Source organism: Astyanax mexicanus, chromosome 23, assembly GCF_023375975.1.
Source record: "Astyanax mexicanus isolate ESR-SI-001 chromosome 23, AstMex3_surface, whole genome shotgun sequence".
Classification (NCBI taxonomy): domain Eukaryota; kingdom Metazoa; phylum Chordata; class Actinopteri; order Characiformes; family Acestrorhamphidae; genus Astyanax; species Astyanax mexicanus.
This window is the reverse complement of record NC_064430.1, coordinates 23,415,932-23,442,201: the sequence shown is the minus strand read 5'-3', so window position 1 is coordinate 23,442,201 and position 26,270 is coordinate 23,415,932. Positions and strand designations below refer to the sequence as shown.

General features: G+C 43.6%; 1 protein-coding gene across 2 annotated transcripts in view; it reads right to left on the bottom strand.

Moving 5' to 3' along the window:
* bcor (BCL6 corepressor) overlaps positions 1 to 20,634 on the bottom strand; it is a 54,268-nt gene extending 33,634 nt beyond the window's left edge. Inside the window, exons 1-6 of one of the 2 annotated variants that reach the window (XM_022665429.2) lie at positions 19,853 to 20,634; positions 12,249 to 12,329; positions 8,339 to 11,428; positions 5,089 to 5,145; positions 3,261 to 3,441; positions 87 to 365 (exon numbers count right to left, since the gene is read on the bottom strand). In XM_022665429.2, the coding sequence (XP_022521150.2) occupies positions 87 to 365; positions 3,261 to 3,441; positions 5,089 to 5,145; positions 8,339 to 11,428; positions 12,249 to 12,251 (3,610 nt within the window). In that variant the 5' untranslated portion in view covers positions 12,252 to 12,329; positions 19,853 to 20,634. The remainder of the gene's footprint in view (positions 1 to 86; positions 366 to 3,260; positions 3,442 to 5,088; positions 5,146 to 8,338; positions 11,429 to 12,248; positions 12,330 to 19,852) is intronic. The other variant, XM_049471092.1, reaches the window with a different exon arrangement.
* Between the last annotated feature and the right edge of the window lie 5,636 nt (positions 20,635 to 26,270).

The window sequence follows — 26,270 nt, the reverse complement described above, 5'->3', positions numbered from 1 at the left end:
GTGACAACATCACCAAGTGAAAAGTTATTATATTGGAAAAAAATGAAGAGAAAGAGCGAATAAAGAGAGGAGAGAGAGAAATGTACCTGGAATGAGTCGGGATCTTTTAGCCGGTATGGTGTTCTCGTCCTCCGCTACATCTCTCTCCCTCGTTCTCTCCCTCTCTCCGTCTCTCTCTCTCTCCTCGGCTGAGTGTGTGCAGTCAGGGTGGCCTTGGCTCGGTTCCAGACTGAGCGGGCGTTTCCGGCCGGTTGCCGTGCCGACAATGCCCCCCTCCCCCACCTGCTCCTTCCTCTCCCTCTCATCCCTCATTCTCTTGTCCTCCGGCTGGACGCAGCGCTGCAGGACGGGGACGCGGTTCCCACCTGCAAACACACACACGCAAACACACACACACACACACACACACACACACACACACACACACACACATACACACACATACACACACATACACACACATACACACACATACACACACACACACAGAGAGAGAGAGAGAGAGAGAGAGAGAGAGAGAGAGGGAATTACAGTGTGTTAACCGCACAGTTCACATCATAGCAGAGAGAGAGCGAGAGCATGTGAGAGAGGGAAAGAGAGGAGAAAAAAAAAAACAAAAAAAAACACCACCAGCTTTGTCCTCCCCCTTCCCCGGACGCCCTCATGTTTGCATTAGCTTCACCACACCCTTCCCAACACACACACATACACAATCTCCTTCTCTCTCTCTCTCTCTCTCTTGCTTGCTTGCTTCCCCTCCGGCTCCCTCTCCCTCTCCCTGAGCTTAAATTAGCCCGAAACATCCGTGCAGAGAGCTTAGGCTGCCATCCAGCTCCACTCTCTCTCTCTTTCTCTCTCTCTCTCTCTTTCTCTATCCTGTTTCTACTCTCTCTCCCATTTATATTATTTTACTCTCCATTTCATTTCTATTCCTTCTCTCTATTCGGTTTCTATTTTCTCTCCACTCCTATCCATTCTTTTCTTTTCCCTTCTATGCAGTTTCTACTTTCTCTCTAGTTTTTCTATACATTCTCTCCCTTTTTATTCCCCCTTTCTCACTTTTCCTCTCTCTTTCTCTATTAAGTTTCTATTCTCTCTCTCGCTCCTTATTGTCTGTCTCTCTCTCTCTTTTTGGCAGTAAAAGGTGTGTGTGTGTGTGTGAGGCTCTCAAGGCTGCTTGGATCAGAGAAAGGCACTGGGGGCTCACTCTCCTTTGCAACACACACACACACACACACACAATACAAATTTCCCCTTATACACACAACTCTGTAGTTCCCTGGACATCCTAGAGTGTGTGTGTGCTCTCCAACTACCTAACTAATACACGCACATCTGCCTAGACTTTACACACACACACACTTGCTTCAGTGGGCCTCTCAGGCCTGCTCTTCTACTGGCCCAGACAAGAATGCCGCTTGTTGTGCCCCCGGCACGCACGCAACTCATGACACATGCATCCCATAATTCACGGCTACGTCAGCGCCATGGCAACTCTCCACCAAAGCGCATCTCCATGGTAACATTGTTCCCTGCCGCCCGGATAAAGGGAGAGTTGGCGCGACCGTGCTGGTGAAAAATGTCCACTAATAACCCGCGTGAGAGCGAAAGAGTGAGACAGAGCGCGAGAGAGTTTTTTTGGGAATGTTTTTTTATTTCTTCTACATTTCTTAAGCTGGATATTCAGAATCATCTAAAACATTGTTAAAGACTGAGCAATTTGAGGCTCCGCCCTCTTCCAACACTGATTCAAATTTTGGGAGGAGTCAACATTGCACATTAGGGGATTCCTATTCTTATCAGTTCTACATATTTAACCTCCTACTTCCAGCTGCTGCAGGAAATAAAGAAAGTCTTGACAGTTGTTAAAACAGGAACTAGTCTTAATCTTAGTCTGGTCACTTCAAGGGCTTTTTCACACCTATAGTTGGTTTGCTCTGCTCGGAGTTAGTTAACGAGTTGTAAACTTGTGCAACAAAATATGACCCAACAATCCATGGGACAACTTTCGTTCCTTTTCTATTGGTCAGAACTGTCTGGGGCGGAGCAGGAAAGTAAACACAGGAATAGTTGTGTAGTGTAATTTATCATAAAGAAGCAGTGGCAGAAATGGCATTTGTTAACAATACAGACAATCTGCAAGAGCACAGCTGATCGTTGGTTTGGGTCAAGGTTGGATCAGGTTTTTTAACACAAAATAATCGATTCAGAGTTTGTTTGGGACTGGAACGAGCCTTTAAAAATCCTTAAAAAGACCCTAAAAAATCTCAGTCCAGGAAGAGGCTCTGTTCTTTTCCAGAAGCCCAGCCCTGTAAGCAGTGGACTGAGCTGAACAGTGTGCTGCAGTTTTCCATTAGGCTGTACTGGCCAAGCTGGGCTGCAGAGTGTGAATGTGGGCAGGGCCTGGACAGTCAACTTCCTACTGTCAACGTTCATAACGTGTTTTCCACTAACAGAATTCCTTTGTGCTCAGCATGGAGTGTGAGGACACACACACACACACACACAGAATGCTCTGGGGCAGCCAGAAACTCTGCCAACACGTCCAGCTCACTAAACACCTACAAACACACTACATCTCCTAACACAAACACGTGCGTGCGGACAGACAGGAAACACCCCGGCCGCTGGAAAAGCCTCGAGGGAGAGCAAGGTCACCAGTGTGATTTATGCAAATTTCAAAATGTAATGGTTCCATTAGCAGGAGCAAAGCGGAAAAGAGAGAGAGAGAGAGAGAGAGAGAGAATGAGACAGAGAGAAAGAGACAAAAAGAAAGAGATAGAGGCAGAGAAATAGAGACAGAAAGAAAGAGAGATGAAGGCAGAGAGAGACAGAGAGAGAGAAACAGACAGCAAGAGAGACAGAGAAGAAGAGAAAGAGAAAGACAGAGAGAGCGGCAGGCAGAGATATAGAGAAATAAACAGAGACAGAGAGAGAGAGAGAGAGAGAGAAGGCAGGATGAGTGTGTGTAGCGGGGGAGGAAGCGGCGTATCCGCTGTGTTGGAGCTGCTGTGTGGAGCCACAGAGAGCGAGGGACAGTCCCTACTGCAGAGCGAGCGAGCGAGCGAGCAAGAAAGAGAGAGAGACAGAGAGAGAGAAAGAGGATGAGAGCTAGAGAGGAAATACAGCAAAAAAAGCGCAGAATGGAGAATTGCAGACACAGAAGAGGCTATGAAAACAGAAAAGAGAGAGAGAGAGACAGTCAGTCCGCCCGAGTGTTAGTCTCTCTCTCTTTTTCTGTGAGTGTGTGTGTGTCTCACCGCTGTGTGGCTCCGTCTGCTCCGCCGGCGCTGCTGGAGTTATAGAGCAGTGTTGGCCCTGATCCCACTCTGGTTCTCCGCGCTGGCCCTCCGCCAGACCCCTCTCTCTCACCGGGCTGGGGCTCGACACGCACCCCTCCTTCTCCTTCAGCTCCAGCTCTGAGAAACGCATCATTGCACGCTGCACACCCCCCACGCAAACACACACACACACACACACACACACACCATGACACCAGAGATTCTCGGTGAGCGCGAGAGCTACTCACTGACCTTGGCGTAAATGTAAATCTAACGTAGCAGCAGCTTTAAAAATACGGTAAAACACTGGATTTGTGCGTGGAAAGCAAATGTGGTTAAAAGCACTGCTAAAGGGACGGCTCGGTCAAAAAGATCATTTACACAGTTTTACCCAAAAACGTAGTCGATCCTCTGAAACAGGTCTAGTTTAACCTAAACTAAGCTAACTATGCCGAAACTTTAACAAATTATTCAATCATTTATTTGGCTAAACAATCTTACATATTTAATTCACATAAGTAAATTGACATGATGCATGTGAGTCTACTCAAAAATCAGCAGTTTCGGCACACCCAATTAAATTAAATGTACATGATTTGCAACAGAAAAAACGTAGGTCCATTTCCATACACCAGCCTCAAAAACAGTAACAAACCCAGGGGTTTGGTATATAAACCAACAAAAATGGATAAGGACTTTAGGACTAGCACTATACTAACTGATGGATTATGTTAGCATCGAGCTTTCGTTAGTTCTTGCCCACTTTCACATTGTTACCCTAAAGATGCACGCTTCAAGAGACAAACATGACTTATCAGGTAAATATATACACTCCACATAAGGAATCTGTGAAAGCATCTAACTTTCAATTTATTCTTTTTGTAATAAGTATATTTACTTACAGAATATATCCACCTATTCAGAGAATGGCAGTTCAGCCACTCCCACTCAGAGGTTTCTAATACAGAGGTGGGCCAATGTAGTGTTAGGAGTCTTGCCCAAGGACTCATATTGGTGTAGCACAGCATAGTTACCTACATCTGGAATTGAACCCCAGTCACACACTTGGTAGCACACTGGCAGATAGTGGTGTTATCCACTGCACCACACCAATATTAGTCTAAGAGGCATGGTACAAAACATCTGGACAGCCAGAGTATTAAAAGGGAGAAAACTGGCTATGTGAAAATAATATTGAATAAACCCCCACAAATCTGTTTATTCAACAATCAAACTAAACACAATAGTTAGAACTGTGATAATTAGTTAATTAGGAATTAAGCTTTAGATGTCAGACATGTTTTGGGTAATTGACCAGATTTGTGGTTTCAAAATTCTATACAATCCATTCTATACAATGTGGTGAAAAAAATCAGAACAGTCAGATTATTAAAAAGGAGGAAACTGGCTATGTATGTAAAATGAATGGGGTTCGGTACATAAACTCACACAAAGTTAAATATCTAGGGAAGTGTAAGATATAAGCTTTGCATCAAGCAAGCTTAGGCCTCCGGTTATCACCATGTTAATTGGTGGGGTATGAGATGCCCGAACATGTCTCGGCTGATTGACTACATTTCCTGTGTAAAGGTGGGGAAAAAAAACTGAGCGAATGTCATTTTCATTCCGAAACGTCCCTTCAACAAAGACAAGTCATGCCATGTGATTCTGTTTCCCTAAATGAGAGTGTGTGGCGACACATGAAGGAACAAACGGTTCTGAGTTAACAGATGACCTTGGTGTAGGGGGAAACACCAAGCTTTACTCATTACAACTTTGATTAGTAATAAAAAATTAAAGAACTAACCTCGCAGTTAGCGGCTGGTTGACTTAAATTACTGTCCTCTGGTGATACGACTTCCATCTAAGCAATTAGAATGTGTGCTCAATATCTCTGTTTCATTACAATCATTTACACACAGAAACAGTCAACATGATTTTAAACCCCCTTTGTAAACAATGACAAAACATCGATTACTGAATTAGAAACAGTTAACGTTAAAGGGGAACTCCACAGATGATAGAAATCTAAACAAAAATTTATATTATGTAAACAAATGGATTCAGTGTGAAATTGTTCATTCTATAGAAACTGGGACCTCTTTTTCACTGCAGGGATAAATGGTTCTGAGCACGGCCTTACCAGCCATTTAGCCCTGCACTGGTAAAGAGGCCTTATATTCAGAATTATTTACCGTGGTGGTGAATGAATCCAGACTTTAATGCTCTCTAAAAGCTCCCTCACAGAACATTCTTGCTCTAAATAGTCAAGAATATGTCTTTAAAACCTATCCATAGTGGAGGGATACACAGAACGAACACAGAAAAAAGTAATCCCCAACAAAATAAACTTTTTGCCTGACTAACAACTATTTCACTACATATACAGCTCTGTAAAAAGTGAAGAGAGCACTTCAGTTTCTGAATCATTTTCTCTGATTTTGCTATTTATAGGTTTATGTTTGAGTAAAATCAACGTTGTTGTTTTATTCTATAAACTACAGAAAACTACATTTCTCCCAAAATCCAAATAAAAATACTGTCATTTAGAGCATTTATTTGCAGAATATGAGAAATGGCTGAAATAACAAAAAAGATGACGAGCTTTCAGAGATCAAATAATACAAAGAAAACAAGTTCATATTCATAAAGTTTTAAGAGTTCAGAAATCAATTTTTGGTGAAATAACCTTGTTTTTAATCACAGTTTTCATGCTTCTTAGCATGTTCTCCTCCACCAGTCTTAAACACTGCTTTTGAATAACTTTATACCTTTACTCCTGGTGCAAAAATTCAAGCTGTTTAGCTTGGTTTGATGGCCTGTGATTATCCATCTTCCTCTTGATTTTATTCCAGAGGTTTTCAATTTGGTAAAATCAAAGAAACTCATCATTTTGTAAGTGGTGTAGATATAATTAACAGCATTACTGCACATAAACAACTTATAGAATATCAGTATAGCTTCATTGCTGGGTTTGAGTAGTAAACAAAACAGTGATTGAACAGTTTAAATTATAATCATGGAAAACCAACTTTCTGTACAATGAATCAGTTTCACACCAAGACCAGTCTCCAAATGACTGTATATACTCACTAATGCACATCTGTGAAATTCCCCTTTAAGAGTCGGCAACTAAGCTCTAGCTAAGAAAGCCACATGAAGTATAGTGTGCCGTTTTGCAGTTTGTAACTATGGAGCCTTGTTAAGAGTGTCACAATTCACTTTTTATTATTATTAGGTCAAAATTATTTCAGCAAAGTCAATTAGACTTGCACTGCAGATGCGGCAGTAGGTGTTCTACATGAGTGGTTCTCGGGGACTCCCAAAGGGATCTGATTTTTTGCAACAAATCATCTCACAGCTCGTACGGGTAGAGTAAAAATAGGGAGAGTCTGGGGGTTCCAGAGGACTGACTTAGGAAGCATTTGTTCTACATATCATAGTAAGGTGCAACAATCTGTTCTGGCCTCAACAGCGGTCCATGGCATTGGCCACCTTCGGGCGACTGATCGGGACAGATCATGTCCCAGCAACTAGCTGTTTTATTTATTGCATTAGCTAACATTTAGTTATATCTACACATATGATGTGCCAGGTCTAAGCCAATGGACATCAGAGTTTCCAGCTTTTCGCCCGTCACTCTTACCCAAACACCTGACTTGCAGGGTTCCAGATCAGACCAATAAAATGGTTTATTTTGAATTTATGAGTAATGACTATCTCTGTTTTCAGAACATGGACAAATAATTTGCGCAATAATCCGCAATATTTATTCACACTCCAAACGGTGTGTACTGTTCTTTAGTCTGGGGCAAGAGGAAACAAGAAGAGATTAACAGCGGTTAACAGGGCTTCTTTAAAAGTCACCTGTTCATCATAGTAGGTCGTTACTGAGATTGTGGTAGAATACAGGGTCTGTCGAAACCCCCTTACTCTCTATCTGTGTTCACTCAGCCTGTGTGTGTGTGTGTGAGTGTGTGTACACTAATGACTCTGCCAGGCAGAGCACTCGTCTCGCTGCTGCTGCTGAAGACCTCTAATCTTCCCCATCAGAAATGAATGGGCCGGATTTCACTTAAGCTGGGAGGGCTGCCACTGCGCGCCGAGCGATCGGGGGCTTGGGGATGTGCGTGTGTGTGTGTGTGTGAGTGTGTTTGGGGAGGGAGGCAGGAAAGAAGCCCTGTAGAAAAAGTGGGTGTGTGGCTATGGGCACATTATTGCTCTCACTCTCTGGCACACACACATGCACACACACACACCGCACCAGTCTCCAGGGCTCGCCTGCAGGTTAGCGGTTGCCTGAAGCATTATGTGCTAGCGAGGCGCAGGCACACACACACACACACACACATACCCACACCAAACACACACACACACACCAAACACACACACAGTGCAGCTGAGCTTCCGCTCGACTGGGCAAGCACAGCCACAGACAGCATGTTGTGTTAACTCTTTCTACCACTAACCCAGCCGCACACCCTTACACATAGGAGCGCACACACATACCATGTTGTGTTAATTCCCTCTCTCACGGCTGCCGCCAGAGCCTGCCCGCTGTTCGACAGCCTCACAGCGGGGAGCGAAAAAAAAATATACGAGGAGGAGGGAGGGGAGGGGAGGGGACGGGAAAGGGGGGGAGGTGTGAGGGTAACAGCCAGGCATAATTACCAAGGCGCTCAATATGACTGAGCGCGGCAGTCTGACGCAAGAGCTGCCTCAGAGCGGAACTTAGAGCTGGTTTTATAGAAAGGCTTTACCCTTCACAAGGCCTCCTCAGTGGCAAACGACAGTGGCTGGCCTTTGATTTTCATCACCAGCTAAGATTTGAGCTGAGAGTTTTGTATCAAAACAAAAATGGGCCCCCCAGAACCACTCAGACCTAAACCTTAACCAGAAGGACGCTAAACCTGAACCTGGGTTAGAATTTAGTGCTTCCGATTTCAGACGAATCGAGTGGCGACAGTGAAATTAACTTGTTAAACACAAGCACTATGTTAACATGAACTAACACATTTGTCCTGTACACCATAGCCGTACAACATAACCTTGCTCACCTGTAGGGCGCGCTGTTCCCGACTCAGTTTGCTGGAGTCTGCGTACAGCTCTGTGGTAACGCACTTGAAGCGGTCGCCCACATAGCCAGACGAGTTGGCTATCCTTTTGGCCAAGCTAGAACGCCTGCTTTTAGAGCAACCATGCCCGTCTTCCTCTTCCTCGTGAGAGTCTGTGTTTTCTGTCCTCTCCTTGCCCAAATCCATGTACTGCCGAATGGCATGGTGCCGATCTGGTTTGAAATTTGCGACGTCTGGACGAACCCTGTCACCGGAGGTCCTGGCACAGCGCAGTGTTTGCTCCTCCAGCAGTGGAGACAGAGGACTGCGCTCACTGGAACTTTCCTCGCCCTGGCTTTGCCCAGGAGACTCGGGGCGCTCCTGCGCCTCAGCAGGGCTACAAGGTTCTGGCAGCCGCTCAGCCTCAGCTGGCCTGGATTCCACTGGCTGGCTGGAGCGCAGGATATGCATGAGTTCTGGCTCCTTCCCTTTGGAATTACCAGCACTCCCAGTTCCCTCCCCGATCCCACTGCTGGCTGGCTTGGTGGGCTCTCTTTGCTTGGCAGGGCTGGCGCAGTACTTGTCCGGCTCAGGACTGCCATCTGTGTCATCTTGGACCAGGTCGATGCAGACGATCTCATCTTTGCTTGCTGTGTGCAGCTTGCTCTGAGGCCTGGAGGCCAGAAGTTCTGGCCCTTCTGACTCCCTCTCAGATTTGTAGCATGCATCAATGTCAGAGGCACTCTGCTGCTTGTAAGGACCTTCCTCATGTTGCCAAGCCTTTTCCTGGGGTCTAGACCTCAGTTCAAGGCGCTCATTGACTTTGGGGTCAAGAGGCATGTGGGAAGACATCAGGGGATGAACCATCTCTTGTGAATCATGGTAGGTCAGATACTCTCCATGAGTGGTTGGTATTCCATAAGGAAGGCCAGGTTTATGAGGCAAACGTGCAGCATACAGACTGCTGCTGCTCAGCAGGACTGGGTGAGGGTATACTGGCCCTTTGCTGGGCAACTGTAAGTGTGAGAGGGATATACTCTCTGGAACGGAATAGGGAAGGTATCTGTTGGCATAAGCTAAGCTAGTGGGCAAGTAAGAATCACTCTGGGGCAGGTAGAGATGACTGGGAGGGTGACCATTTTCTATGTGAGGCTGCTGGGATTTGAAGCCAATTTCAGGGGTGTCTGACTTTTTAGGAATCTTTGGAGGCTTTGAAGCCGAGGTAAGGCTCCCTCCCCGATGAGGATGAGTAGCTGGCACCTTCTCTGGTGGGGTGGGGGCAGACTTTGGCCAATCACCATTAACTTTGGGAGAAGGAGAGGCAGACGATGGTCGACAAGCCGAATTTGCAGGAACGGGAGCAGGGTTAGGCACAGCGCTATTGTTGGGTTCACCAATCCGTGGACAAGAAGAGCTCCTAGGCTGCTGAGTAACATGCTCTAGATTTTTGTTTTTTATGACTGAAGAACTTTTGCTCTGGTTGGATTCAGAGCTGTGTGTCTGGGTCGTGCTTGGCACCACCCAGGTAGAGTGTAAAGTGCTAATAATCTCAGGCCTCTCTGGAGTTTTAGAAGAAGTGCTGACAGCAGAAGATGATGGAGAGAGAGTCTCTTTCAGAAGCTCTCTGCTCGGGGGATGTCCATAACGAGAGTTAGGCGAGTAGCCCAGCTTTGCCAAAGCCTCTAATTTTGGAGGACATCCATCTGGAGGTCCTTCAAAGTCCATGATCTTGCCAGACAGATCCAAAGGCTTGTCTGCTGGGTCTTTGGTAGGAGCACCCTGCTGTACAGGTTTCTCAGTGGAGGTTTTAATAGGAGAATTACAACCTTTCCTCTCGCTCCCCCCACTCCTGTGCTGATCAGAGCTTCCATCTTTAGACTTAGACTTCTGACTGGCAGGCCTTATGGGGGAGCGGCTCTCCTGGGACATGTAAAAAGGGTGGGATGGAGTGGATGAGGACATTGATGACGAAGGACTTCGAAATACAGACTTTTGAAAGTCTAAAGTGCTGTCCACAAGTGGTGGGGGAGCACCAGGCGGTTGGGAGGACCGTGGAGCAGGACGAGGTGCTTGCATCACAAGAGAAGGACTTGAGTCTACAGGGATGCTTGTACTGGAGCTGCTAGTTATGCTTGCACAACTGCTACTACTGATACTGGAGCTACTGCTGTTACAGCTAATAATACTACTACTAGTGCTAATATTATTAACACTACTACTGCTGCTGCTCAAGTTCTTGCTGGAAGGAGTTCGGGTGGACTTGCTGCTGCTATTAAGGCTGCTAATACTTCCAGTGTTAGTGTGTTGCCTCTCGCTTTGTGCCTGATGGTGTGACTGGGTCTGCTGATGCAAGGACTGCTGCCCAAACGCAGAAGGTTCATGGTGAATCCTTGGCCCAATGCTTTGCAAGGTTTTGTCCTGATGATGCACGAGAGGTGACAGTGGTGTAGGGGCTACTGTAGCTGTAGGAATCCTTAAAGGAGGTGCAAGAGGTGATGAAATGGGGGCTGGGGGGTAAGGAGGCATGTAAAACAAGCGTTCTGCACCAGCTGCACTCCCTCCTGCCCCAGCACAAAGTGGCTGGTAGGCCAGATGTTGGGTCAGGTATGGTGAAGGCTGTGACATAAATGATGCTTTGTACATATTCAGAGCAGCATATTTGCTGGAGTCTAGAAAGGGATATAATCCTGGCTCATGGTATGGGCTGACCCATGGGAGACGCAGGTAGCCGCTTGCGCTACCCCCGTTTAAACCCAACTCTGAGGGCTTATCCACAGGTGCAACACGCCTATCCAAGCCCAAAGTGTCTGCCCCAGTACCCGGCACCACCAAGGGCTTCTGAATCCCCGGTGGGGGGCTTTTATAAAGTCCGACATAGCCGTTTGTTGCTTTCCTGCCGTCCAGTGACACATCAGGTTTATAGAGCAGTTCTGGGATCCGGTCTCCAACGTAGCCCTTTTCTGTTGGCAGAGTTCGGATTCCTGGCGGATAAACCATTCCCCCGTGAACATGGAGGCTTTCCCGCATCAGGCTGCTCCGATCGATGCCAAGTGCTGTGAGAGGGTTCATTCTGCAGGCTGCACTTGCATCCACCTGGGAGGAAGACAGAGGAGCAAAAATTAGGTCCAAGCAGCCAGCTATGCCCAAATATCAGAGGAATGTTTTTAAACTAAATTCTTAACCATTTTTACATTTTGACCTATAATACAAGTTAAAGTATATGTACGAAATCTTAATAAATCTTAAATTAAAGTCATATGGTGATCCATTAAACAAAGTTACATCATATCGGTAAGTTTCACCATCTTGATCTTCAAATTCAAAACAGTACTAAAGGTCATTTACATAACTAATTGTAATAAATCTGCATATAATGGCAGAGTTATTAATAGTGAATTTCCGCTGCTTCTCACATTGGGAGCTAAAGCTTAGGGAAACAGTGTGGAAGTCACAACGTATCGCGTCAGTCAAGGTCACAGAAGGGAGACGGCAAGATCGCTCTTAAATGTCAGCCTCGCCAAGGTTTCCGCAGGGGGAGACAGGGCTTTGATGTATGCTTTAGGAGACGCCCGGCAGACAGCTCAGATCCGTCTTCCCATCGGGCCCAGGAGAGACCGAGGCACATATCTGCGCCAAGTAGATGGCGGGGATCTAAATTACACCGATCCTACTGGCACGTTTTCACTGCCTACACAAGTAAACACTGAGGAAAGCGTCTAGTAGGATACAGGATTGTCAGATGGAGAACTGATGTACATCAGAAAGGCAAAGGAGGTGAACAGGTTTATCACAGCAAAATAATGTCAGCAAAAAATTAAAAGCAAATGAACCCATGGTGGCAGATAAATATCATCTGAATATCTCTTTATACTTATACTTTATGATAACAAGCAGGACCAAGATAAAGCCTTACCATGCTTTGAATGTTGACTTATATTGCCTTGTTCAGTTCTTGCTGGATTCTGTGGTCATCACCATCCCTTTTGACAACTTCCTACAACAGGCAGAAAGCAAGACTTAAGCTGAATTTGAAGACAACGTGGCATTGTCCAAAACAATCTTTTGGACAATGTAGTTGTAATTAACAAGAATTTTCAACATCTTAGGTCATGCATTTTTAACTGTAAAACAGCCATTTTTCACAGTTTTTCAATGCTTCTTTGAGTACTGCCATTAAAAAAACTTAACGTTGTTTAATTTTTCACTCACATCTGCATTACAAACATGAACCAAAATGGTTCTTCTACAGCATTACTCAAAAAATAAAAAAACGTTTAAAGCACCTTCCTTTTAAAGACCTTAAATACATGTAAAATGCCCTAGACGGTGGCATTGGCTGAATGCAATGTCTCAACAAAAAAAAAGTCAAAAAGAAAAACAAGAAGCCGTGCCGGTCAGGCCACAGTCTGTCTCCGTCTCTCTCTCTCCTCAAACAACACGCCTGCTTTTGCATGGCCGGCATCCAGTCTGCAGAGCACGTGACTTCGTTATCAAGAAGCGAAGGCTGAGATAAGAAATGCCTCCACGTGCTCAGTAACCCTTCCCCCTTTCCTCTAGTTTACTGAGCCGCCTCCCTTAAAGATGAAGAAAGAAATCCCAAAGAGTTTGTGGGTTTGAGGGGGGGGTGGGTGTAGGATAGAGAGGTTGTAGTGGTGGTGGGAGGGTCATCAAAGAGAGCTGCGGAGGGAAAAGAGCCAGAAGATGCAGAAGATGCAATCGGCCTGCCGTGTAGCCACCCAGCCCATGTTACTGACGCCCTGGGTTTCAATAAGGCAGGCTGGGGACTCTTATCTGCACCCTGCTGCCACACTCGCAGGAGGAGGTGGAAGGGGGTCAGACTGCCCCATCTCATCAATCACACGGAGGCCCACTCTAACCACCACCTCCCCTTTTCCCCCCTTTCGTCACTTCCATGGTAACCTGTGTAGCTACAGGGGCTAATGTCTAAACAAGGAGCAGAAGGAGGGTGGAGGATAGGGGAGTGGGCTGCTGGGTTGGCATGCTAAAAAAATTACAGCCCACTGTGGCACATGACCACAATAGAAAATAAGAAGCATAATTATATGAAGCGAAACTAATTAGATATAGACGATTTTTTTCCTAAATACAACAAGCACTTTAGATTGGCAAGGTCCTTTCAACATCCAGGCTGCAGCTCATAGCCTATGGCATGTGATAATGGGCAAACACCTTTGGAAACACTTACACACAGTACTCGCAGCTTTCACATATCTCACACACCTTAATCTTAATCCTCATCCACAAGCAGTAATTGCCCATCCTTAAACAAAACTTAACTCTTAATATTAAAACAGCTTAAACTCCAGGTCTGCCCTCTGATCCACAACTGACTTGCTAATCTGGACCTTCACTAGACCTTCACTGGAGCTTTATACACTTGCAGTTGCATGTAGTGCCTTGGAAGGTGGACTAGGTGGAACTTTCAACACCCCCCTCTGCTTACACAGGACACAAAAAGTGCCTCTCAAAAGGGCCATCAATCACAAAACCAAACAGGGCGCTAAAAGCATGTAAAGCACTCACAAACTACTTCTATGTCTTTTCTGTTGCTTATCGTCACTGAATGCTACTGAACACACAACAGGTTACCTATAGCGTAATGCACAAAGACCTTACTAAAAAAAAAAACATTATAGGTGTTTCTATTTACCAAACCTGTTTCAATTGTTTTTAAAAAGGCGCAAAAAATGCACAGAAATGTCGAGGAAATCCTAAAACACAAACTGTATGCATTTTTGATGTGACATATCATTTCATTCGTCATTCATCTTTTTAACTCGACAGCAAAGGACTGCTGTTACTCCAAATGTTAACCCCCTATTCCCTGTACTACCTATATTCGTGCCTTTATATATTATACTTTATATAAAAACAACAAGCCACATGTAATACCTATGACCATATTAATAAAAGATAATTATAGATATTAATGGTATAGCTTATTTTACTACTTTAAAAAAATCTCTAAAAGGTGCTACGGGCACAACCTGTTTTCAGGTTGGTAGGTAGGTAGGGAGAGAAAGAGAGAGAGAGAGTGGGTGAGTGAGAGCGAGAGAAATAGAGAGCTAGAGAAAGAGAGAGAGGTTTGGACTCTCAGCTGGGGCTCGCGTAGGCCACCATTTCACAGCGCAGCAGGGCGGGGGAGGGGAGTGGAGGGGAGGAGGGGAAGCATATCGCTAGCTCGCTTCACTTCAGCGCTGCTGGGGCCTCGGCCGGGCTACTGCGTGTGTGTGTGTGTGTGCGCCATTAGGCTTAAGCAGTGCAGCCCGCGGCCCTCAGAGCCCTGATGGGATCATGTGGCCACGAACATACGATCAGGGTTGGTCTGCTGGAGACGAGCAGGAGGGTCTGAAGGGGTTTAGGTCTGTGTTTAGGGGTTTAAAGCAATTTTATGCAAGTTGGTAGAAATAATTTTTCTTTCTATACAACATCGTTCATCCGTCAAGACATGATTTGGCAAGCATGTCTAGTTTTACAGCAAAGATGAATTAGAAAGCTTATACCGTACCAAAAAGCTTGGTGCTAACTTCAGGTCTAAATCCTCAGAGATTTGCCTTAAATCTTGTGAAGATGTTTAGGAACCTCTAATAGACATAGACATGTATATGTGATTGACAATAGGACTGTAGGACTAAACTGAACAGAAATAGTAAAAGATGGTTTCCCCATCCAATTGGTCTAATTTAGGATTGTCATTTAGGATTGTGTAATAATATAACAAGGATTATAAAACTATTGCACTTGAAAGCTCTACCTGTACTCTGAGGTTTAAGGTAAGATGTGGCGCTTCGTGCTCAACCGCTTCCCGCATTCGTGTAAAAAGAGAAAGAAAGCGAATAGCGCAGAGGTTCCTCCTGCACGCGGACACAAAAAGCGCGATGAAGCAGAGAAGCTCTCGCTTGCCCCCTCCCTCCTCTCTCTCACTCATTCCCTCCCTCCCTCCCTCCCTCCCTCCCTCCCTCCCTCCCGTGAGACCGTCTCTCAGAGACGGAGGGAGAGACTTCAATCACTCTGCGGCGTCTCCGGGCGCGAGTGCCTCTGTAACCGGATCCCCGCGCCTCTCCGCTCTCGCGCACCAAATTTCCACTCGCGCACTGCACGGCGACCGGCGGCAGGATGAAAACATAAAGAAAGCAGACAGTGCGAGACAAAGAAAGACAGCGGTGAAACCAGGCTATATCCCAAAGCCAGTTAATAGCCAACCACAAACCCAGCAAATACTAAACCAAGATAAATTCCAAACCTGTGGCCAATGATTCAAAACCAGAAACCAACCAAATAGCAAACCAAAGCCTAGACTACTCCAAACTGCAGTCCTAGCAAACACCAAACCCATATAATAACCAACTCCATTCCTAGCTTACAGTAAACTAAACCTCAAATCCAAAAAAACCCTCAACCCTATTCAACCCTACAGCAAGTGAATACTAAACCCAAATATACTCTACCCCAATCTTAGCTGACATCGATTTCAAAGAATACCCAGCCAAAATACAAGTGGATAAAATACACAATACTAAATTCAATACTAAATTCAAATATTCCTTCAATTTCAGGTTATATATCAAACACATAACATCCAATCTCTGCTAATACCTAATCCATATAATACCAGAATGTAGTCCCTCCTACTTCTAAACCCAGTCCCAAACTAAAACCTAGCTAATAACAAACCAAATAAATACCCAACCTCAAGCAGCTAATACCAATATGATAATTCTGATAATAATAAAAATAAACGCAAAGCCAAGACCAATACCATGGTCAATCTCAAATCATACCCAAGCCTCAACCCAGACAATACCTTAACCTAACCTCAGACCATGTTAATATGAATACAAACTTAAACCATAACCAGTTTTGTAAAATATTATTCAGATGGACCCAGGTGTAGACACCAAACGGGAGTCACTCCACCACACACCACAGGAGACAGGAGGCCGGTTTATCTGTGTATCTGCTTATTTATTTACGAGCTGAATTACTTTCGGACAAACAAAGCCCTCTGTACCTCTTCAGTGCACGGTAATCTGGAACTGTATCTGAGACATTTGGAACCGAAGCAACTCCAACTCGCCCAAACAGGTTTAGTAGAACTAGGTTTCCGGAAAGGGAGAAGAGCGACGCTGAAAGAGTCATGTTACCTCAACGTGTTGGTAGGGACGCACCGATACCCCTTTTCCTTTACAATACCGATACCAGATTTTAAAGTATCTGCTGATACTAAGTACCGATATCAATACCAACTCTGATGTAGCTACTAGATGGATGCCTGCAAATGTAAACTTTAGTAAATGGTTTGTGTCACACATAAAATATCGTAAGTTTGAAAGAACCCATGTACAGATACTATTTTTAATAGCCAGTCTTGGCGCAATTACCACAACAATATCAGTACCAGTGTAAGTCTTTTTACGGGTCTTTCTACTTAGTGATCTTCTTACAGCACCACAACAATGTGGTCAACTGCAAGACGTACCAGTGCGATTGGATCGTTTGTAAAGCATTCGTTTTCCAGGGTGTGTTCATAGCATATATTGTGCTTCCCAGTTCCTGTTCATTAGCATCGAATCGAATATGGCTCCCGTTCCTTTCTCTGGTGCTGAAAGGCCGGAGTGTGTCCACCAGCCTGACTCGCTGTTCGGAGCCTGTGCAAGGAGGCACGAGCTACCGCTATAAATAAACAAACCCTGAGAGCAGCACACACACACACACACACACACACACACACACACACACACACACACACACACACACACACACACACAAACACACACACACACACAGAGCCCTGTTTACAGCAACAGACGACCCGGTCAAAATGTGGAGTTTCACCTCACACGCATGCAAACACACACTCATGCAAAAACACACAGGCTGTGTTCAGCACACAAAACCCGCCAGGCCGTAAATTACGCCGGCTGGGTTTCTGGGTAGTCTTTGAGGAACCGGCAGAAACCGCCTTTCAGCTAAGGGTCGAACAATATGGATGTCATCATCACGATTTAAAATACAATCATCACTATGAAATCTGAGAAAAAAACTAATTCTATTACATTATGTACAAATGTTTGTGAACACCTCTTCTAATAAATGTGCTTCAACCCTAAAATGTGCAAATGCACAAACACACACAACTCACCAAGTCCATATAGAAAAGCACTGTTCCAAGGAGTCCTACTAGGGCTCTTTGGAACAGGCCAACTTGAAAATATTGGCGCTGTACCCAATGCCAGGCATTGGGTAGAGCTGTGGAGCAGTGGAACTGTGTTCTCTGAAATAATGAAGCTCCATCCAATAATTCAGGAATTAGTTGGGTAGGTGGGGATGAGGTGCGTTGGAAAATATCCAACATCAACAAAAGTAAGATAAACTCTATTAAAAAACATTAATTTTAAATATTTTATCCATATATTTAACATACTGACAAACCCCTGATGCACACTGGCTTAACATTGCTTTTCTAATGTATTTACATAAACAGAATAACCTAAACATCTAATCATTTAATGGACATCTGTGATTGGTCTCAACGCTGACAGCACATTAGCAGCACTCATCAGCCAACACATCAATACTGCAAATATCGCAATTATGATTACCAAATGATAAATTGCAACAACTCTTACACAGTCAGTTTGATAGGCCACCGAAAACACCTGCGGTTTTTACAGAAAAAAACTTTGTGACATTGTGAATCCTGAATCAGTGGACAATGAATGGACCTATAGGGACGTTCAACATGTCACTTTTCTTTATTTGGTTTAGTGGGAAAGCATTTGCAGATGCTTCTCTAACAAACCTTTCTTTAACAATACTTTTTCAGTACTAAGGCACGAAGGGGGCAAGATAGAAATAGAGTGCTGGTACTAGGAGGTCGACAACTGGGTTGACAAAGGTCTGGTACTAGCAGGTTGGTGATGGGTCTGGTACTAGCAGGTTGGTGACGGGTCTGGTACTAGCAGGTTGGTGACGGGTCTGGTACTAGCGGGTTGGTGACGGGTCTGGTACTAGCAGGTTGGTGATGGGGACTGGGACTATATCTTTTAACATATTTTTGCCCATGTCCGCATTGTTGTAGAACCTACTTATAAGACTAGATCTGGGAGACCTGGAGACCTTTAGAGGTAGGGTAGATGTAGTCCACAAACAGCACGTGTAGTTTCAGATTCACTGATTGGTTGGCAGCGGTCTCGTACTACAGGGGTACGGGAGCTGCGGACGGAGGGCCAACTGGACTTGGGATTTTCCGAGTTCCTCCCGTGTGTGTGTGTGTGGCACCGTGTTGTGTACGTGCTAGAAAAAAACAACGTCTCAGAAATTCACGAACACAAGCAAGCGTGAGGGCGCGCGCGCACACACACACAATCCTCTTTTGTTTTGCAGCGCGCGCTGCGTGTCCGGGTTGGGCGAATGTGGGACAAAGAGGAGCCGCAACTCACGAGCGGATTAAAAGGCGGCGCGAGGGGCCCGCAGCCCGTTCCATTAACTAATAGAGAGCAAGAGAGAGAGACAGAGAGAGACAGACAGAATGAGAGACAGACAGCAACGGTCATCGGAACGCCTGCGCGAGCTTTCCGCTCGCTGGCTGGCTGGCTGGCTGGCTCGCTCGCTCGCTCTTTCTCTCTCTCGCACACACAGACACACACACACAGATACGTAGCGATCGTCTGGCGCTGTAGCGCACGCTGACAAGGAGCGGAGCGCGAGCCCCGGTTCACCACAGAGAACAGAGTTTAACCACAAAAAATATTATACAACAAGACTTATTATGCAGCAATTCGATTAAATAATTTAAAAAATAAATAAACAAACAAAAGCCCACACGGTAAATATTTAATCGTGGGCAACAATCAATTACACTAGATAATAATAAAAAAACTATAATAAAAACATTACAAACATGCCGCGTGACCTTGCGAGCTCTAAACTCGCCGACATAAAAAGGGCGAGGCTGAGAAAATCAACCCCGCGAGTCCCGCGTGCGCTGCGATACGGGACGAGATTAATTTGATTTTTTTTTTAAAGGGGAGCAGGACAGGCAACACGTGCATTTCTGAGAAACGTAAGAAAATGTTTAAAAAAAAGCAACGATCAGCTCTCGCTCTGAATCAGCGAACACCGAGGAAAGTCCCGCAAACAACCCTTTAAACACACGCACACACACGCAAAGTTTGATCGCGACCTCCTGCCCCGCTTTAAACAAGCGCGAGCGGAACGGCAAACTTCAAACAACCGAACAAACAAACTTCTTATGTTCTTTTTTTATGAATAAGGCGCGCGAGTCGTGTCTTTTTGTTGTTTTTTGTAGCTTACTAGTTTTATTCCGTGCAACCTCGCGCGCGAGCTCTTTTTTTGTTGTTAAAATCCCGCAGACACACAAACTCACTCACTCACGCATAAACACACACACACACGCACGCGAACCTGAACCACACACACTATAAAACGCCAGAAAGTCAAAAGGATACTAAAATTGTTAAAAGCTGTTCTTACCGGTGATCCTCTGTGTTTACGTGTTCCCGTGCTGCTCCTCCTCGCGCGTCCAGCTCACAAAGACACGAAGAAGAGCGGCGAAGGAGTCCCGGGTTCTCGCGAAGGAACCGAATCCACACAAATGAGCAAACGAAGCTCTAAAGTCCCGGTAGGTCTAAAAGTTCCTCCGGCTGTTTGCTGCTGTTTAGTTGCGGACCCGCGCTCGTGCCGTTCACTCGTCGTACTCTTACTCCAAGTTGTTATTCACCGGCTAGCACGAGCACGCGACTCCAGCAACGCCTTCACACAGCACACCGAGAAGCAGCGCGGAGACACGCGCATGGCGGGCGGGTGAGCGAGCGCGAGAGTGAGACAGAGTGTACAGGTGGTGTTTTCCCTCAGGTCCGTCTCGGTTGTTCAGTTCGTGCTGAGCGCCATGTTGAGAGCTCCCGCGGACACACACACACGCACGCGCGCGCACACTCTCGCGCACTCCGACCAGAGCACGAGGCGGGGGAGCGCAGCGCTTCACGCGGGAGGCGGAGAGGCTCTGCCCGCAGGCGCGCGCATGGCTCTTAAGGGGTTCCGTTCGTTCAAGCTCAACGGGCCGCGCGAGTCACACAGACTCACACGCACGCGCGCGAAACACAACTAAAAAGCAGAAGCGCCGTTTCTCGCTCGCTGATGTTGATCTCGCGGCGCCCGGAGCGCGAGAGTCCGACACGAGACACGCCGGAGCTTCTGAACTAGAAGCGCGCGCCGCGGAGAATGAGAGCCTAGCGAGGGAGACACACATACACACACACACTCTCTCTCGCAGACACACACCCCTCCCTACTCACTCACCCGCGCGCACACACATACGCACACACACACGCGCTCTCTACCCAGAGGGAGGAGGAACCACAATTACCATAAAACCCCACAGAGAGAGAGAGAGAGAGAGAGAGAGAGAGAGCGAGCGCTAAAGAAAGAAAGAACTGTGTGTGTGCGTATGTATACATATATAAATATACACATTATGTATATTTATATACACACACATAGACTAATAGAACATAGAAAAATAGACGTAGGATATAAGACGTATATAATATGTATATTATGTGTGTGGACAGTGTTACATCAACACTAAAGGTGCTACATTTTGACACTCCCGGTGTTGATTTAACACAGGCAAATTTACATTTACGTAATTATATACATTATATATAGACGTTCATCTACATAAAGAGGTAAACAAAAGAGAACGGACAGTGGAGACGCATTGCCAATAGAATAGAACCAGATCTCTGGAGCAGATAAACAAACATACATTTTCACCAGACCTAACGCCAGGCGTGGGCTGGGGGGTGTAAAGCCCCCGTATGAATTGGTGATGTGGGGATAAGGTGATGTGAGGTGTTTATCACCCAACATCATCAAGATGAAGCTCATTAACGCTCTTGTCACTGAATGCAATCAAATCCTCAAACAATATGCCAAAATCTAGAAAGTTATCAGGCCAGCAAAAACAGTAACTCAAACAAATCTGCGCTTAGCATTAAAAACCACCACGGAGCGGGCCGGCCGACCACACACACACACACCTTTTTAAGGCTATAACTCGTGTCTGCGCGAGACATGATGTCATTAATAATCTTTTTTTTTTTTACATTTTAATAAATGAGCGATAAAGCAATCAGCAAGAGCGTGCGTGTGCGCGCGCGGGGGACGGAACGGCAGGAACAGCACGGCGATCACCCACGGCACCCCCCTACACACACACTCACACGATACGATCGTCTCGCGCTGTAATGACGCGTAGTGCGGGGCCAGTGGGAGAGTTTCCGTATCACCGAAACAGCGCAGTTTTAAGTCCTACACACCCGCGCGCACCACGTCTACGACAAGACAACCGTGGGAAAGTGTCCTTAGGCTACTCTAACACAGCGTGTTTATAAACAGCTCATCAACAAATCATACTTACACAAATAAACTGAAATAAAAAGAAGTCGGATTAGAGAAAACAATGTGAACAGAAAGAAAACGGTCTCTAGGAGTTAAACTTACAATAATAGTAAGACTCCTTTTGACACTATAGAACTTTCCATAGCGTGGACTAATAAAAAATGTATAAATGAATAAATAAGGTGTTGAATAAAGTCGGATTATAGAGAATATTGTGAACAAAAAGGAAAACGTTCTCAATAATAGTTTACTAATAAAATAAAAAAGGGTATGAATTAATTAATAAAGTTGAATCAGATTAAAGAGAAGTGTACGAACAAAAAGACAGTAAAAATAAACATTTTACTTTTACTTACAAGAACAAGGAGGCTCTTTGACATAGCGTGAACTAACACAGTAAAAAACAAATAAATAAAGATTCCTCAAATGACCTTTACAGTGCTTCTTTAGGAACATCTTTGATTCTTATGCAAATGTTTTGGCACCCCTGTTAGAAGGACATAGTGCTGTTCTAAGTGTGAAAAGGTAAGTAAATCATCTTCAAGAAAGGTAAATTTAAGAAATATAATTCAACCATATGCAAACATAATAGACGCATTTTTATTTACAAAAGTATATAAACACATTTCAGAATAAGCAATTTTTTCGAAATTCACAAATATTGTGGAAACTTTTTCCTCAAAAAATGTTCCTCAAATGTAAAATTCTGAAGTCTTTTCATGCCCCACCATCTACATAATACCATCAAAAGAATCAAAGAATCTGGAAAAATCCCTGTGTACGGGACAAGGCCAACATTCAATTTTGTATGCTTGTGATCTTTGGGTCCTCAGGTGACACTGCATTAAATAAATGTATAACTTTAAAACATCTGGTATGTGTTCTAATGTGAATAAAATACACATATTTAAGATTTGCCAAATATTGCATTCTGTATTATATTTATTTATTATTTACAGCGTCTTGAATGAGTTCCTGGAGGTGCTGAACAATAGTTGCTGCTTTTTTAGTTGATCAGGTTTAGATCAGGGGATTAATGTGGAGGAACAACACTTTTTTACTGTTTACTACGGAATGTGCTCCTTATTTTTTATTTCTTTAATATTAACAATGTAGAAAATTTATTAAATAAAGAAATACATAAAAAAAACATTGAATGAGGTGAAGGTGTGTCTAAAATTTTGACTGGTACTGTATCAAAAATATCTATACATTTAACAGAGCGGGGATAATTTAAACAAAAACATAGCTACTGTAGTGTAGTAAAACTTTTGCATACGCCAAATTCTAATATTCTAATCATTCTAGAGATATTAAACAGTAATAGTGCAGAAGGATGTGAAAAATGTCTTTGTAGAGGATGAGACCTACAGCTCTGGAAAAAAAATGAGAATTATGAGTTTCTTTGATTTTACCAAATTAAAAACCTCTGGAACATAATCAAGAGGAAGATGGATGATCAAGCCATCAAAGCAGCCATCAAACCAAACTGAACTGCTTGATTTTTTGCACCAGGAGTAAAGCAGCATAAAGTTATCCAAAAGCAGTGTGTAAGACTGGTGGAGGAGAACATGATGCCAAGATGCATGAAAAAAATATTGATTTCTGAGCTCTTAAAACTTTGAATATGAACTTGTTTTCTTTGCATTATTTGAGGTCTGAAAGCTCTACATCCTTTTTTTTATTTTAGCCATTTCTCATTTTTTGCAAATAAATGCTCTAAATTACAGTATTTTTATTTGGAATTTGGGAGAAATGTTGTCTGTAGTTTATAGAATAAAACAACAATGTTCATTTTACTCAAACATCTACCTATAAATAGCAAAATCAGAGAAACAGATTCAGAAACTGAATCCATTTTTGGTAAGAGTTTGTATTGAATATTACGGACACGTTACATGTCTTATAAGATAACTGTTAGCACTGCTAATTAACAAGTAATTATTAAAATAGCCAATTAATGCGCACGCCTACATGTGCATGTGCGCATGTGCGGCGAGGGTCTAATCGCTTTACATCAACAAAGCTCCGAATTAAACCGCCGTTTCTGAAGCTGCTGAGCGAAGCTAAAGCTACGAGCAGAGGCTCCGATATGAGCCGTTTAACCCTTATGAACCCCCCCTCATCCACCCCTCCCCCCGCGGTGGCCTATCGCCCCTCTGTGGGTTTAGATGCCCCCCTCCTATTCACTAAAATGCTAATAAATACCCAGAGTGTGGGCGATTCAGTGCTTAATCTCATCTACACCCCCAAACCACCCCTCCTCCTCCTCTCCCCATTGTCTCGCGAAGTGTGTGTGTGTGTGATGAAAAAGCTGTTGAACGTGGTCGACGAGCGCGAGCCCCTGATAGTTATTGCTGTCTAATAAACGTTTTTGTTCAACCTCCACTTATAAAATTACACATGGGTCAATATACATTAGGATAGATTTGTTCATGTCATTTTTGAAAATAATTTTATTAAATTATTTTATTTTATTAAAAGACTTATTTAGATCCTATTCCTCAGGTAGATCTGGTGATCCATTCACTTCTACAATGAATCCATTAATCCAAACTCACGTCTGAGGTTTAAATAAGACGGGCTCCTCCAAAATCCTCTCTAACTATGTTCTAATCATCTGCAGCTGATGTGCAGCACCTGATCCTAATCTTTAATGCATTTTATAAATTATATTTAAAACAATTTTTTGTTATTTGTATATGTTGTGCCTTTCCACTCCTGGACATACTGGTATCGTGGTATACCAGTACAGGTCGGCGCTGCTCACACTGGTACTCAGGGACCACCAGACTGTCCACATATAGGGACAGAGCAACCATCTGGAAAGTCCCTGAGGACCTATGTGAGAACTACAGGGTGTAGAAAATAGATAGTATATGTAGAACCATTGAAATATGGCCTTTTTAAAATGTGTTTTTTTATTTGTGTTTATACTTTATTATTTCATAAATTTATCTCTTTACTTTAAAGCTTTACGTTTAAGCCTGTTCATTTTTCCTTTTATTCTGAATGATTTCTTCTTAATTAATTCTTGTTTGTTTTTTCTAACATGTTTATCATTTAAATTGTAGTTTCTTATTTTAGCTTAACCTGATTAAAATAAAAGTTGATTTTCATTATAAAATTTTTGGTTTCAGTTTCTTTAAGTTGTAAATGCTCAGCTGAATCGAAAAGGAGGGATACTATCAATGTATTACTGAGTGAAAATAAAGGTTGACTGATAATGCTGTCCCATGACTTTTGGCATGCCATTGTACATATCCTCAAATATATTTTTTAAATAGTTCTTTAGAAAATGCAAAGAATCTACATGCACTAAGACAATACACAGACCTTCTGAGTGTCTCTGAGGACCTGTTGTAGAAAGACTGGATATAGACAATAGATCAGTCAGCGCTACGTGATCTAAAGGCCATAAAAGAGCGGCATCTCTAATCACATTTAACCTTTTAATTCTGTACGTTCCTAAGCTTTTCCTCAAGATCTCCAGGATGGACAGTCAACCGCAGTGTGTCTCATTTATCAAGAGCTTCATATCACACGGAAAGAAGAATTCTAAATCCATAAAAATAAAAAAAAATAAAAAATAAAAAAACTCCAGCCTTCCTTTCTGTCACCGTGTTTTCTGTCTGGTTAACATTTACAGCACTCCGCACTGCTCCCTTCGGCCTCATTTTAAAGGAAGAAAACAGGAAAATAAGCTTTATCAGGATTGTAAGCCATCTTTAAGGTTCCTCAAGGGTTCTTTAACAAGGACAATGACTCCATACAGAACCATGACAAACGGTAAAAAAAAACATTGTAATGGTCAAGAGGCTATTTGCATGGTCAATCTCTTTCCCTTTATAACAGAAAATCTTATGAAATCTTACAAAACAAAGCACTTAATAAAAAGAATACATGATTGTGGAATCATAAACACTTGAGTAACACACAAAGTTAGTTCTATATAGTACCAGAGAAGATTCTTTCACTAATTGATTGGTGAAATCAGATTGTGTTATTAATAAGGAAGGCCAAAATGAACATTTTTAAAAACCACAAAAACATTTGGCCAAAAACTGATTTAAATTTTGCTTTTGTCCACCACTGAGTAAATTAAATAGTCTAAATTAGGCAATAAAAAAGCTACCACTATTAGAAAGATACCACTTAAAAACATTTTTTGAACACTTAACATGTTTAATATCCCAGCAGACAGTCCAACAATTAATTTACATCAGTAGTGCAATTCTAATCAATTAATACATTAAATTAATACATTAAATTAATCTTTGGTTGCTTTTATATTATTCAGTCTTTTTACTTATTTGTCCAAACAGCAAAAGTGCTTTTTTTTGCGGCCAAATATTTAGAGTCACCTGGAATTCAGGCTTTCAGTTAACAGCTGTGCTGAACTCATCAAGAGTTAATTACTTGAATGTCTTGTCTCTGAATATGTTTGAGAGCATCAGTTGTAAAATAGTGAAGAGGTAGAGTTACAGGT